The sequence below is a fragment of the Pristiophorus japonicus genome, chromosome 21 (assembly GCF_044704955.1).
Source record: "Pristiophorus japonicus isolate sPriJap1 chromosome 21, sPriJap1.hap1, whole genome shotgun sequence".
NCBI classification, from domain to species: domain Eukaryota; kingdom Metazoa; phylum Chordata; class Chondrichthyes; family Pristiophoridae; genus Pristiophorus; species Pristiophorus japonicus.
Window position 1 is genome coordinate 45,480,478 of NC_091997.1, and position 14,820 is coordinate 45,495,297.

At 45.2% G+C, this 14,820-nt stretch overlaps 1 protein-coding gene across 2 annotated transcripts in view; it reads left to right on the forward strand.

Moving 5' to 3' along the window:
* LOC139233982 (vesicle-fusing ATPase) overlaps window positions 1-14,820 on the forward strand; it is a 322,181-nt gene that overhangs the window by 213,810 nt on the left and 93,551 nt on the right. For both annotated transcript variants that reach the window (XM_070864726.1, XM_070864727.1), the window contains exon 17: window positions 2,248-2,327. In XM_070864726.1, the coding sequence (XP_070720827.1) occupies window positions 2,248-2,327 (80 nt within the window). The remainder of the gene's footprint in view (window positions 1-2,247; window positions 2,328-14,820) is intronic.

Consider the following 14,820-nt stretch of genomic DNA (forward strand, 5'->3'; position numbering starts at 1 on the left):
GGCCCTAACTCCTGGAACTCCTTCCCCAAACCTGTCCTCCACCCTCCTCCTTTTAAGAAACTGCTCAACACCTACATCTTTGGTCACCTGTCCTATTGTTTTGGCTCTGTCTAGTTTTGTCTGATTACGCTCCTGTGAAGCGCCTTGAGATGTTTGACACTGTTAAAGGTGCTATATAAATGCAAGTTGTTGTTGGTTCAGAGGTAGTGCCTGTTGCAGACTGTAGGTCGATGTGTGGAGATGTACGTTGCCTGACAAACATCTAAATATTCAGCTGGCACTTGAGCAGGAAGCCTGGCTTCTCCTGTATTCCAGATGTGTTGTCATCATCCCCCTGCGTGTGCTCTCACTCCAGGTATCTGAATCGTACCTGTGCCGATCACACACACAAGGTCTCCAATTTGATCTCAAATCTATGGAGAACTAAAATCCAGGGGGGAAATTAGGAGAATTTTTTTTTTGCCATGAATTGTTATGATCTGGAATGCACTGCCTGAAAGGGTGGTGGAAGCAGATTCAATAGTATCTCAAAAGAGCCAACACACACACACTGGGCCGAATGGCCTCCTGTGCTGTATCATTCTATAGAATGATCTCAGCCATGTATCAGTACAATTGCTGTCTGACCCTGGATTAGGAGGGGATGGAAGGGAAGAATAGAGAGTTTAAAATTTGTCAACATTCTTGCTTTTGATCATTATATGATAATGCCGGCTCAGATGTGCTGCCTCTCATGGTCAAATATCTGCTGACAGTCACTATCTAGATTCTTGTATGAAGAATCTCTAGTCTGTTCTGATATATTGCTCTCGGCCAGGGCAGTATTGAGAGCATGACCTTGGCGTCTCTGGGCTATGCAGCGATGGAGAAAACTCACTGTTCCTGGTTGCTAACTAGTGACTCCTGCTGGAAGGACATGTGTGAGCACTGGATAAGGACAGGACCTCTCTACATGCTTGAATAGTTTTCAGATAGTCAGTATTCAGGCCCCTGTGGCCAGTCTCCATATGTGAGCATGCTGTAAAAGGGCCTTTGCTATTCAGAGAGCCATATCCCAGAATCTGCTTGGATTACGATACCAGCTCTTTATGCAAGACACTTATTTGATTCTGCATGGGCGGCAAATGTTACTATAAGTATAACTCCACTATCTTGTACCTCCAGGGGAGTTGTGCTTGCAGGGAGCATGGGCCCAGAAATGGGGCTGTATTGATAGACCTGTGCTCCTTGCGAACATGGTTGCCTACAGGATCACAGAATGGTCTGTTATTTTACAGTTGTCCCAAGAATATTGGTTAAGTCCCAGTTTTTTTTATAACATCTGATCGTTTAAGCCCATTACCACTTACTTGGCATCCAACAAACGCATGAAGGCTTCCCTGAGGGGAAAGGACATTGTGTGCCATAGAATCATAGAATGGTACAGAACAGAAGGTGGCCACTTGGCTCATCGTGCTTGTGCCTACTCTTCGGGTGAGCTGTCCAATTGGTTCCACTCCTCCGCTCTTTTCCCCATAGCCCTGTCATTCTTTTCCCTTCAAATATTTATCCAATCCTCTCTTGAAATTTACAATTTAATCTGCTTCCACCACCCTTTCAGGCAATGCATTCCACATCACAACTCGCTGCATTACAAGAAAGATTTCCTCAAGTCGCCTCTGGTTCCTCTAATCAATTGCCTTAAATCTGTGTCCTCTGGTTATCCACCCTTCTGCTGCTGGAAACTGTTTCTCCTTTATTTACAATATCCAAACCATTCATGATTTTGAACACACCTATCAAATCTCGTCTTAAACTCTCTGCTCTAAGGAGAGCAACCCCAGCTTCTCAAGTCTCTCAACATAACTGAAGTTCCATTCTGATATAGCTCATGCACCCTCTCTAAGGCCTTCTCATCCTTCCTAAAGTGTGCTGCCCTGAATTGGACACCATACTCCAGCTGGGGCCTAACCAATGTTTTATAAAGGTGTAGCAGAACTTCCTTGCTTTTTTACTCTTTCCTATTAATAAAGCCAAAGATCCCATAAGCTTTTTTAACCGCCTTATCACCTTGTCCTGCCATCTTCAAAGATTTGTGTATATGTACCTCCCCAGGTCGGTCTCTTCCTGCACCCCCTTTAAAATTGTACCATTTAGTTTCTATTGCTTCTCCTCATTCTTCCTATCAAAATGTATCATTTTGCGGAGTCGGGGAGGGGAGCATAAATATTAGAAACTAGAAGAAAAATTGTTAATCTGTGATTTCAGATTATGTCCCTATTGGCCCACGCTTCTCAAACCTGGTACTTCAAGCACTGCTGGTCCTGTTGAAAAAGTCATCTCCACATGTAAGTTAAACATAGCTTAAAATAAAATGACTGAACCATGCCTATTATTGTATGAATTTATGTTTCTGGTACACCAAGGGCTTTTGACTTTTTCATGTCCTTTTATAAATGCAATGTCTGTTACTGGATTCATATTTTACTGAGTGCATTTAGTTTCTTCAAGGGATGAAACTGATATGAGAGTTGTGCATCCATGGAGTGAACTTGGGGAGAATGCACAGTTTGGCTCGGCCTCAAAATCTGTTTTTTTTTCAGCAACCCCTTGTCTCTAAGATGGTCATGGATTTTGATGCAAATCAGTTGTAAAATTCGCACTAAATCCATGATTATACCTACCTTCCCCTACTACACACTAGTTAATACGTTATTGACTCCCTGCCCCTTTAATTTTCTACCTTGCCTTTTCTCCTCAAAGATGGCAACTGATACTTATGGTTCTACAGGGCCTCTCAACACCTCAACCAAGTTGGCCATTTTCTGTGTAATCTCTGACCTTGGGCACTACATGCCATTTGGCCAAGTTGCTGACTGGGGTCCTGTCCATTCACGCTTCGAAAGAAAGAACTTGAAATTATAACGACCCTTTCATGACCTCAGGACATCCCAAAGTGCTTCGCAGCCAATGAAGTACTTTTGAAGTCTAGTCACTATTTTAATGTAGGAACCGGCAGCCAAATATTTATACAAGGTCTCACAAATAGCAGCATGATAACGACCAAATATTGGCCAGGATACCGGGGATCTTTTACGTCCACCGGGGAGGACAGACGGGGCCTCTGTTTAATGTCTCATCTGAAAGACGGCACCTCCGATGGTGCGATGCTCTCTCAATACTGCACTGGAGTGTCAGCCAAGATTATGTGCTGAAGTCTCTGGAATGGGGCTTGAACCCTCGACATTCTGACTCGGTGGTGAGAGTGGTGCCCACTGAGCCACTGGAGAGGACGGATTCTGTGCGGCTGAGGCTGCTTGAGTTGTGTACTTTTTATTTTCTGTTGTGACCTGGAGACACTGATTATAGTGTGGTGGCTGATATTGGCCGTTTGTGGCCAATTCAGTACACATCTGGGATGTAACCTGGAACCATTCTGGTCTGCGTGTCTCAGTGCCACGTCAAACGTGCTTTTACCCAGTTGGGAGCACCACCAGCACACTCTTAATAGTGACTGTCTGGAACACTTTTTAGGCACCAGTGATTAATGTAGCATTTCCTTTGGCATGACTTGACCAATGATTCCTAGCCCTTGTCAGAGGTGTGATGGAGCCTTCGAACTTCTCAGTGTAATAAAAATCCAAGTTTCTTAATTTGCCTCGTGCAATAGTCATTTAATGAAAGCACTTTGTGTTTCATCAAGCTGAGCGGTTGCATGCTTCTGTATATCCTGTGGCAGTGAGCTGGGTATTTCTTGGCCATTCCGTGTCTTTCTACATGGCGTTCTACTCTGGTGAATACTTGGTACCCTATAGTGATCACACACATGCACGCAGTCCTCCCTCTGCCCTTTTTAAAACCGTGTTGTGCTGCCATGAAATGCTGATTCCAGGGATCTTATCTCCCTCCACAAGAAGCACGGGGAAGCCTGTGTCCATCTCGAGAAGGATGTTCGAATTCTGTCACTGCATCGTAACAACAACAACTTGCCTTTATGTCACACCTTTAACATGGCAAACCATTCCAAGGCACTTCAGTGCTGTAATCAGACACAAAAAATGGATGCAGAACCAAAGGAGAGGAGATATTAAAGAAAAACTTGCATTTATAAAAGAGCCTTTCATGACCTCAGGATGTCCCAAAAGCACTTTACAGCCAATGAAGTACTTTTGAAGTGTAGTCACTGTTGTAATGTAGGAAATGCAACAGCCAATTTGCACACGGCAAGTTCTCACAAACAGCAATGTGATAATGACGAGATAATCTGTTTTTGTACAGTTGTTCGATGGATAAGTATTGGCCAGGACACAGGGTAAAACTCCCCTGCTCTTCAAATAGTGCCATGGAGTCTTTTACATCCATTCGAAGGCAGACAGGACCTCAGTTTAATACCTCATCTGAAAGACAGCACCTCACAGTGCAGCGCTCCCTCAGCACTGCACTGGAGTGTCAGCCGAGAATTTTGTGCTCAAGTCTCGAGTGGGACTTAAACCCATAACCTTCTGACTCAGAGGCGAGCGTGCTACCGACTGAGCCTTAGTTGATACTCCGAAGAGATGAATAAAAGTTTGGGCTAAGAGGTGGGCATTACGGAGGGTCTTAATGGAGCAGAAGGAACTGGAGAGTTGCAAGTGTTTTCTGAGGGAATTTCAGAGCTTGGGGCCCAGATGACTGAAGGCACAGCTGCCAGTGTTGGGGTGAAGGCAATGAAGGATGTATAAAAGTCCAGAATTGGAGGAGCGTAGAGTTGTAGAGCTGGAGCACATCAGGGATAGGGAGGGCAAGGCAATGAAGGGGATTTAAACATGAGAATGTGAATTTTAAATTGTCGATATTGGGCGATCAGAAAGAAGTCAATATAGACCAGCAAGCGCAGAGGGTGATGGGTGATTGGGACTTGGTGCGTGATAGGACACGGGCAGCAGAGTTTTGGATGAACTGAAGTTTCTGGAGGGTGGAAGATGGGAGGTTGGCCAGAAAAGCATTGGAATAGTAGAGTATGGGGGTTGACCATAATGTGGCTAAGGGTTTCAGCAACAGAGGGGCAGAGACTGGCCATGTTACGGAGGTGGTAGTGGATAGTCTTTGTGCTCAGCGCGGGGTCAAATAGGATGCAAAGTTTGCAAAGAGTTTGCTTCAGGCGGAGACGGAGATTGGAGAAGGGGATTGGATCGGCGGCGAGCACACAAGGTTTGTGGTGATGGGCATACAGTCTTGATTTAAATTCCTGCAAAATGCAAAAGTGAACTGTTCATTTTCTGTGTTTCAACCTTACATTCGTTTCAGATTGTGATGGTTGGTGTCATTGTCTTCCCTATAAACCTTTTTTATTTTGTCCGTGAAAAGGTGACGCAAGGCAATATTACTGAGTTATATTTGGCAATTAATTTATTTCCTTGTAAGTCATCCCCTACACTGGCGCTGCTTGTAGTGAAACGCACCCTCTGCTTTCTCTCCTTTCTCTTCTCCGCCCCTCTGCCTTTCTCAAAGTGCTAACTCGTGCTGATCTGCGGGAGCCAGCCCCCACCCCTATGGTGATTCAGCAAGGCGGCGGAGAGCCCGCCTGCTCTCCCTTGGCATCTCACATGCACTTTTTGGCGTCAGATGGCTGTCAGGAGCAGAAACTCAATATGTCGAGGGTAATCGTGGCATCCTGAACTGCTGCTTTGGAGCAATGAGCTCCACACAGACCAGAAAGAGAACCTGGGATTTTCTGGTACCCTTCCAGCATTATTGTCATGACCCAGAAATATTGCTGTTACAGTTATAAGGTCATTCCCTAGAATAGGGTTTAAAAAGAATGGCCTCACTTTCTGTTGGGCAGTTTAGGGAGGTTTTGAACTTAGCTCCGGTTTTTCAGTACTTTTTATAATAAACTATATTTTTAGCGACTCAGGCAGTAAGCATATCAAAACAAATTGCACCGTTCAAGTTTGTTTTAAAATAAAGAAATGGTCGCCTCCTCTGAAGTACTGAGGCTTTAAAGTCTGTTTTTTCAGATTTAATGAGTGGTTTAATCTTACAAGTAAATTCAGGCGTCTGGCAAAGTGCAGTTAATTATAGGTCAGCCGATGGGATTATACACAAAGGTTTTATCGATGTAAAACTAAATAAGAAGCAGCTGCAGAAAAAAATATTGGTGCTCAGTAATGAGCGTTATTGAAACCAATAATCCCTTAGTTGGGTGACTATAATTATGCTTGAATCCGGTATGTTATTGAATTTTAGCCGTGAACTTTATTGTTTTAGTTTGTACAGGTGATTAGCAATAATTACAATGTTAAAGTTCCCAATTGATTTCTACTCTGGACCAAAGTCCATTGTGCATTTTTTGATTAATCCTCTGTGACGTACTTTGAGGCGGTTTTCTATGTTGAAGGTGATATACAAGTGTACGTTGTTACTGATTAGGATGCCGCCAAGCTTGAAAAGAGTAAGAGAAAAGATTTGGTAAATCAGAAAGTAGTGGTTCGGTGAAGACGAGCTTGCTTTTTTCCCCCGAACTCTCCAGACTGTAGGCGGAAGGAAAACTCAATGGAATACATAAGAGCACAAGAAATGGGAGCAGGAGTCGGCCATTTGGCCCCTCGAGCCTGCTCTGCCATTCAATAAGATCATGGCTGATCTGATCTTGATCTCAACTCTACTTCCCTGCCTGCTCCCCATTACTGAGGAAGTGCTGCACTATCAAAGGTACCCTCTTTTGGAAGAGACGTTAAACCAATGTCCCGTCTGCCCCCTCAGTTGGATGTAAAAGATCCCATGGCAATATTTCAAAGAAGAGCAGGGCAGTTCTCCCCAGTGTCTAGGTCAGGAAAGCGGGGAGGAGGTCAGTGCCCCGGCAGGCCCAAAGTGTCGGCAGGCCCCAAAGTCGGGGTGGAGGTCAGCCACGTTCCGCGCATGTGCCCCCGGCCACCAGAATCATGCCGGAGGAGGGGTGGTCCAACCTGTACCTCGGTTAGACCACACTTGGGAGTATTGTATACTGTTCTGGTCTCCATACGATAAAGGAATATCGAGGCACTGGAAAAGATGCAAAAATGCTTTACAAGGATGATACCAGAACTGTGAGGTACTAACTATCAAGGCAGGCTGGTCTCCTGTCGAAGATTGAGGACTGACTGAATAAAAGTCTTTTTAAAATAATCAAAGGTTTAATAGGGTAGATGTAGAGAAGATGATTCCACTTGTGGGGGAGTCCTAACCTGGGGACCACAAATATAAGATAGTCACTCACAAATCCAATGGGGAATTCAGGCGAAACCTCTTCACCCTGCAATTGGTTAGGATGTGGAACTCGCTACCACAGGGAGTAGTTGAGGTGAATAGCAGAGATGCATTTAATGGAAAGCTCGATAAGCATATGAGGGAGAAAGGTATAGAAGGATCTGCAGATAAGGTTAGGTGAAGTAGGGAGGGAGGAGGCTTGTGTGGCACATAAACACCGGCTTGGATCAGTTGAATGAAATGGCCGGTTTCTGTGAGCTACATTTTAAGCTTTATTGCTCTCCTCTTGTATGAGATCCAATGAGTGTTTAATTTGCCTGTTTTTTTTTAAAGATGTTGTCAAGTAACGTTGTGCCCACTGCTTCTGTTGATATGGAAAAAAATTGGGAGGCAGTTCATGGCGGGTTTACTCGGTTGATTCCTCAGATGAAGGGGTTGTCTTATGAGGAAAGGTTGGGCCTATACTCATTAAGGATTAGAAGAATGAGAGATGATCTTATTGAAACGTATAAGATTCTGAGGGGGCTCAACAGAGCAGATGCTGAGAGGATGTTTTCCCTCGTGGTGGAATCTCGAACTTGGGGCATTGTTTCAGAAAAAGGGGTCGCCCATTTAAAACAGAGAGTCATGAATTTTTGGGATTCTCTACCCCAGAGAGCTGTGGAGGCTGGGTTTTTGATTATATTCAAGGCTGAGATAGACAGATTTTTGAACAGTAGGGGAGTCTAGGGTTATGGTGAACAGGCAGGAAAATAGAGTTGAGGCCAGGATCAGACTAGCCATGATCTTATTGAATGGCGGAGGAGGCTCGAGGGGCCGAATGTCCTACACCTATTTCTCCTATTTCTGCTCCTATTATGTTATGTAAGTATTAATGGCCTGAATATTAACAGGAGGGAGGTGTGGGAAGTGTGGTTTTCCTGTGTACTGTGGAGCATCTTTTGCACTTGACGTTCCCCACCCAGAGGCCAGCCTGTTTCGACAGGCTTGGCTTCCACTCGCGTAGGGAGGACTCCTCAGTAGGCTGCAGGAGTAGGTGGGCCAGATCCGCAACCACGCTGGGGGTGGATCCCTGATCCTAGTGGTCTTTGTATGGTTGGGGGCAGGAGTGGGAGAGCTTGGGGGGCCGGGGCGGAAGGATGAGGCACTCCTGCTCCTCCTGGCCCACAAGCAGTGCTGTAAAGGCACTTTCCTTTTCTCCGAAGTTGTCTTCGCTTCCCTTCAGCTGTTTGGTTTCCTGGGAAACCCAGCTCGTCGCAGTAAAACTTGCGGAACAGATTAAATCGGAGGCTGCCAGCCTCATTAAAATATTTAAATTGCTAACCCGCCCCCTTGTTCCGCCTTTGTTAAACCCGGAAATGGGGTTAAGATTTTTAAAATTTTAACATCTAACTTGACCCCAATCCACCCGTTTTATGGGTGTTAAAATTTCCCCGGCTATCTTTCACTACTCACTTGTTGCAGAACAGTGTGGCTTGAATGTTTCTGTGTGAGTGCACAGCACAGTAGCCAGGACGAAAAATGTAGGCCGCACAGTGTAGTGAGGCAAAATTTATTAGCCACCTATATTTTAACCGTTGCACATACACACTACAAATGCAAAGCAAATGTGCACATAATTACCGCAGATGGAACGCCACACCATTGAAGCGCATTTAGACACCCACCCCCAGTGACTAAGGTCACACCTCACACACCCTGCCCCCCTCCCGGCCCCAGTGACCGAGGTCACACCTGACTTTTCCCCCCCCAGTGTCTAGGATTAATCCGTTCACCCCTTCCCCAGGTGACTGTGACCGGCTCCTCCCATGCAGTCTCTCCCTCATCCGCTCCGGTTGCCGTGCTCCCAGGCACTTCCGAAACCCAACAATTCAGCAGCCCGGCCAGTATCTCCGAAACAACAACCTGGTCACACGCGAGCAGTGAGTCACTCTGGCCATTGTACAAGTTGTTTTAATTTAGCCTTAGCGCTGCAAACTGACCACTCTGGGTGCACTCACTGCCCAGGGGTACACTTTGGGGCCGAGTTTTGTGAACCGGGGTCTCTTCCAGGGACATTATTTGCCGGGGACCCAGCACCTCAATCGAGGACTGTTGCCGGAAAGGGGGATGTATGGTCACCCTACTATAGCTTCATTGCAATTGTGCATCTTGTTCCAAAGTAATTCAAAATCTAGTATGAAATGTTGTTTAAAAATAAGGTTTAATGGTCTCTGACCTGGACATACTCTGTGAATAGGGAAAGAAAGACTTGCATTTATATAGCATCTTTCAAAACCTCGAAGTGCCACAGTGCTTCACAGACAATGAAGTACTTTTGAAGTGTAGTCACTGTTGTAAAATGCAGGGAACAGCTCCAAACTTTGTACATGGCCGACTTTGACCTCTCAAAGGCCTTTGACACTGTCAACCGTGAGGGACTATGGAGTAGTGTCCTCCGTTTCAGCTGCCCCCAAAAGTTTGTCACCATCCTCCGCCTGCTCCACAACAACATGCAGGCTGTGATCCTGACCAATGGATCCAGCACAGACCCAATCCACGTCCGGGCCAGGGTCACGCAGAGCTGCGCCAACTCTCTTCTCGGATCTTCCTCACTGCAATGCTCCACCTCGCTCTCAACAAGCTCCCTGCTGTAGTGGAACTAAACTACAAAATCAGTGGGAACCTGTTCAACCTTCGTCGCTTCCAGGCTAGATCCAAGGTTGTCCCATCCTCTGTCATCGACCTACAGTACGCGGACGATGCTTGCGTCTGCGCACATTCCGAGGCCAAACTCCAAGCCATCGTCAACATCTTCACCGAGGCGTACGAAAGCATGGACCTTGCACAACATCTAAGACAAAGGTCCTCCGCCAACCTGACCCCACCTCAAAGCATAGCCCCTCGGTCATCAAAATCCATGGCGCGGCCTTGGACAACGTGGACCATTTCCCATACCTCGGGAGCCTACTATCAGCAAGGGCAGACGTAGACGACTAGGTCCAACACCATCTCCAGTGTGCCAACCCAGCCTTCGGGTGCCTGAGGAAGAGTGTGTTTGAAGACCAGGCCATCAAATCTGGCACCAAGCTCATGGTCTGCAGGGCAGTAGTGATACCCGCCCTACTATATGGCTCAGACGTGGACATATGCAGTAGACACCTCAAAGCGCTGGAGAAGTACCACCAGCGCTGCCTCCGCAAGATCCTGCAAATCTACTGGGAAGATAGACGCACCAACGTCAGTGTTCTCGATCAGGCCAACATCAAAGCACTGACCACACTTGACCAGCTTCGTTGGACAGGCCACATTGTCCACATGCCCGACACAAGACTACCAAAGCAAGCACTCTACTCTGAACTCCTATACAACAAGTGAGCCCCAGGCGAGCAAAGGAAACGTTTCAAGGACACTCTCAAAGCCTCCTTGATAAAATGCAACATCTCCACCGACACCTGGGAATCCCTGGTCCGAGACCGCTCTAAGTGGAGGAAGAGCATCCGGGAGTGTGCTGAGCATCTCGAGTCTCGTCGCCAAGAGCATGCAGAAGCCAAATGCAGACAGCGGAAGGAGCGTGCAGCGAACCAGGCTCCCCACCCACCCTTTCCTTCAACCACTGTCTGTCCCACCTGTGACAGAGACTGTAATTCTCGTATTGGACTGTACAATCACCTGAGAGCTCACTTTTAGATGGAAGCAAGTCTTCCTTGATTTTGAGGGACTGCCTATGATGATGATGACTGTTGTATAAGGGGGAAAGGTAATTTAGCAAATATAAATTGCATTACAAGATTGTTTCCAATGGAAAAAGCACAACCGGATAACTTGTAATGTCAGTGACCTGGTACCAGTACTAATGGAGGCACCATGGCTCCTCTTCTGGATTTCACTGTCTTTTAGGGACAAAGGTAAATGGCAGATCACTGCGACACTAGTGTCTGACATGGGCCTTGGTGATTGTAGGTCTGTATATACTTTCTCCGTCCCAGGGTAGGTCCTAGCCAGACTGACCACAAGGGGATGATCTTGGTAATTGCCAACGTACTGTTATTGCTTTGCTATTGAAAAAGCAAATGCAGGATTAGAATGCATTGTCAGTATCATTAAGTACAAAACAAAAATACTGTTTTATGTCTGTACAAGGCCGAGGTTAGGCCTCATCTACTATACTGCGTCCAACTTTGGCCCCTTTGCATGGTGCATGATATATAAAGGCCCTGGGAAAGTTGCACTGGAGGGTCACTCAACTGAGGCATAGTTTAGAGCTCTCCATTATCACCACAGGCTGAGAGCTTAAGTGTTGGTAAAGTGTAGACATTGAGGAGATTTGATTGAGGTCTTCAAAATATGATTAGACTCGGTCCATATTATTCGAGTTAGATGAGTTTCAAAGAACCAGGGGTCATGAATTTAAGATATGTAAGCATAGATGTTGGGAGATGCTTGTTTTCTCAAAGAGTTGTTAATCTTTGGAACAAGTTGCCAGAATGTGCAGTATGTACAGATTGCTGCAAACATCCTAGTGTATTGGGGGAGGGGTGTCTCCCAGTCATTGTGGTCTACTGGAACTTGTTTGTTTGCCTTTCGGGTTCAAAGAAGAATTTTCCAGACTTTTTCCTCAATTGGCTCATGGTTTTTTTCATTTTTTGTTTTGCCTTTGCCAGAAGATTGCATGGCTGTGTGGTGAGCGATGGTGTACAGAACTCGCACCATGACCGTATAGAACAAACTTGGTGAACAAGCGGTCTTTTCCCGTGCTTTGTTTTCATATGTTCATATGAATTGTAGTATAAATGGGTTAGATTTGGCAGCACTGTTATTATGGGTCTCCAACTCAAAATTGCATGGGTCTGTGAGTCCCTCTTGAGATGCTGGAAAAGATACAAGAGAACATTATTTACATAGCCATGCGTCGAGTTGTAATGGCATTTGTGAAGAAAATGGGGCAACTCAATTCAAGTCATTATGAATGACGATGAGATGCTCCGTGTTGGTTTGCCAATGTGCTAAACCTTGCTGTCATCGCATGTAGCCTTTGATTCATGACAGATCTCTGGAAAGACTTGCATTTATATAGCGCCTTTCACGACCACCGGACGTCTCAAAGTTCTTTACAGCCAATGAAGTACTTTTGAAGTGTAGTCACTGTTGCCATGTGGGAAACTGGGCAGCCAACTTGCGCACAGCAAGCACCCACAAACAGCAATGTTATATTGACCAGATAATGTTTTTGTTACGTTGATCGAGGGATAAATATTGACCAGGACACCGGGGATAACTCCCCTGCTCTTCGAAATAGTGCCTCGGGATCTTTTAAATCCACCTGACTGGGCAGACAGGACCTCGGTTTAACGTCTCATCTGAAAGACGGCACCTCTGACATTGCAGTAATCCCTTAGCACTGCACTGGAGTCAGCCTAGATTTATGAGCTCAAGTCCCTGGAGTGGTACTTGAACCCAAAACCTTCTGACTCCGAGGCGAGTGTGCCACAGCTGACACTGGCAGGTTTATCCTCGCCCTGCTCTCTCTCGTCCAGCCATGCCAAAGCTGCTTTTTGCACAGCAACTTATTCTGTCACAAAGTTCACTTCAAAAAAAACCAAAGAAATCAACGTAATCAGCTGAAACGGAGTTCCAGACATTGATTATTTTTTGAATGCAGAGTGAAATGAGTGGTTGGTAAAGGCAGATAGTGACCAGGCCAACAGGGGTGTGGAGAGGAGAGGTGGGATAAGGAACTGGTGAGCAGGAATTAACTTGTAGAGGGAGACAAGAAGCTTGGAGGCAGGGGGAGTAAGTAAAGCAATAGCAAGGACTCTGCTTCTGACCAAGATCCACTGAGCACTACCTACGTGCGGCAAGAGTGATCCGAGCCCAATCCGTGCAATGTGAGCAATGCCATGGAAGTTCAACTAGTTTTACTCCTACTTACTCAACTGCATAAAAGTCTGCTGATTCGCTATCTGGAAATGATCTCATCCTTCCAAAGTTGCCTTACAAAAAAGATTTGCTTGACCATTTTTCAAGAATTAATGTGTGAGGCTGGAAAGTAATCAGTGAAGGGAGGCATTCTTTGCTGTTACCAAGCATGATTGAGGACCGAGCCTTGCCTGGTGGTGTCTTGGTCTTGGTATTGAATCTACTGGACAGGGCTGAAAGCATTTAAAAATAGTTACAAATTATCTGTGAATTTTTACTGCTAAAAGTTTTGAATTTAATTTTGCTTAAATGTGCAAATAACGGCTTTCTCCCTTGCTGTCCTCGGACCCTCCCGCCCCCTCCGTTAGCCTTGTTTCTAATATTTTATTCTTCATAACTGTGGGTAGTCACGTCCCTTGGAACTGAATGCAGAATAGTTAAAAATGTCGCTTATTTTCACACACTTCACTTTCCTGAACAGTTGCACGGGATCATTACCATTCATCCAGCTATAGTCCGTTATTCTTCTCTGTACTGAGCATCATAAAAGCAGAATTAGGGAAACTTACAGAGACATAGAACATCTCTTTATTCACTGCATTCTTGGAATAAACTAAAGTCTTGTTATAATCTGTATTTTGGTCTTGGTTGCTTCAATGTTGCACTCAAAGAGGTTAATTGTATATAGTGGGCAGTGTATAATCCACCCCAGCAGTCTAGGGTGGAAATGTTTAGCACAAGATGTCTTATATATGTAAAATAACAGCAATTGTGTCGATCAGGACTATAGATCATTGTGATTTAATGGGATGGATTCATTTTTTAAAAACAGCACACTCAGTTGGGTGTATGTGCAGGGACAATCGCCGTGCTCTGTGTTTGTGACTATTTTGTACATTGTAGAAGGGCTGGGAGTGAGAGTGAAAAGGCGGTCACAACAGGGAGTCGAGCGAGAGAGAAAAGGACCTTGGTTGAAATGAGCAGTGCCCGTTCTCAGTGCCTGTGTGGGCTGCTAATCTGCATGCATGGTCACACAGAGCACAGCGCGACAAGGAGAAATAACTAGAAAATTTTATTAGCCTTTTTTTTTACTCGCCAAGATTCATTTGCAGCTTACGGCACAGCAGCATGTTTTTCTATAACTGAGTACCTTCCGAAAGCAGCAGTGGGTATTTGCCCCCTGAAATAAAAAAAAAGCCACCTCCAGGGAAAACCATAAAGACCCTTGAGACCTCTATAGACTGTGTTTCAACCTTTTGTAAGATCCACTTCTACAGAGAGTGAATGACTCTCCTCCTTTTACACTGTGGGCTATAGACCCACCATGGAGTTTGTCTTGCAGAAATGGATCTTAATTTCTTTTTAAGCATCAATGATGCTTTTTATTATAGTTTGTCTTTGTGCAGATGAATGATGTACATTTCTCTAAACTGTACTAATATAACGAGCGTTGGAAATTTTCAGCAAGGTGATTTCCCGCATTGTGAAGTGGTTGTACAAATTGCACCGCAAATCTAAACCGCTAGACAGAGGAGCATTTAGCAGAAGTTGTCTTAACGGTTTCGCCCTGATTTGTAAAACTCTGAACTCCCAAATAAGTTCCAATTCTGTATACCCGTTCTAAATGTCCCATCGGTTTTGCAAATACAGCGTGATTTCTCTTTGTGTTCATAGTAGTTAGATCAGGAATATATTTATGAATAGAACACAATTTTG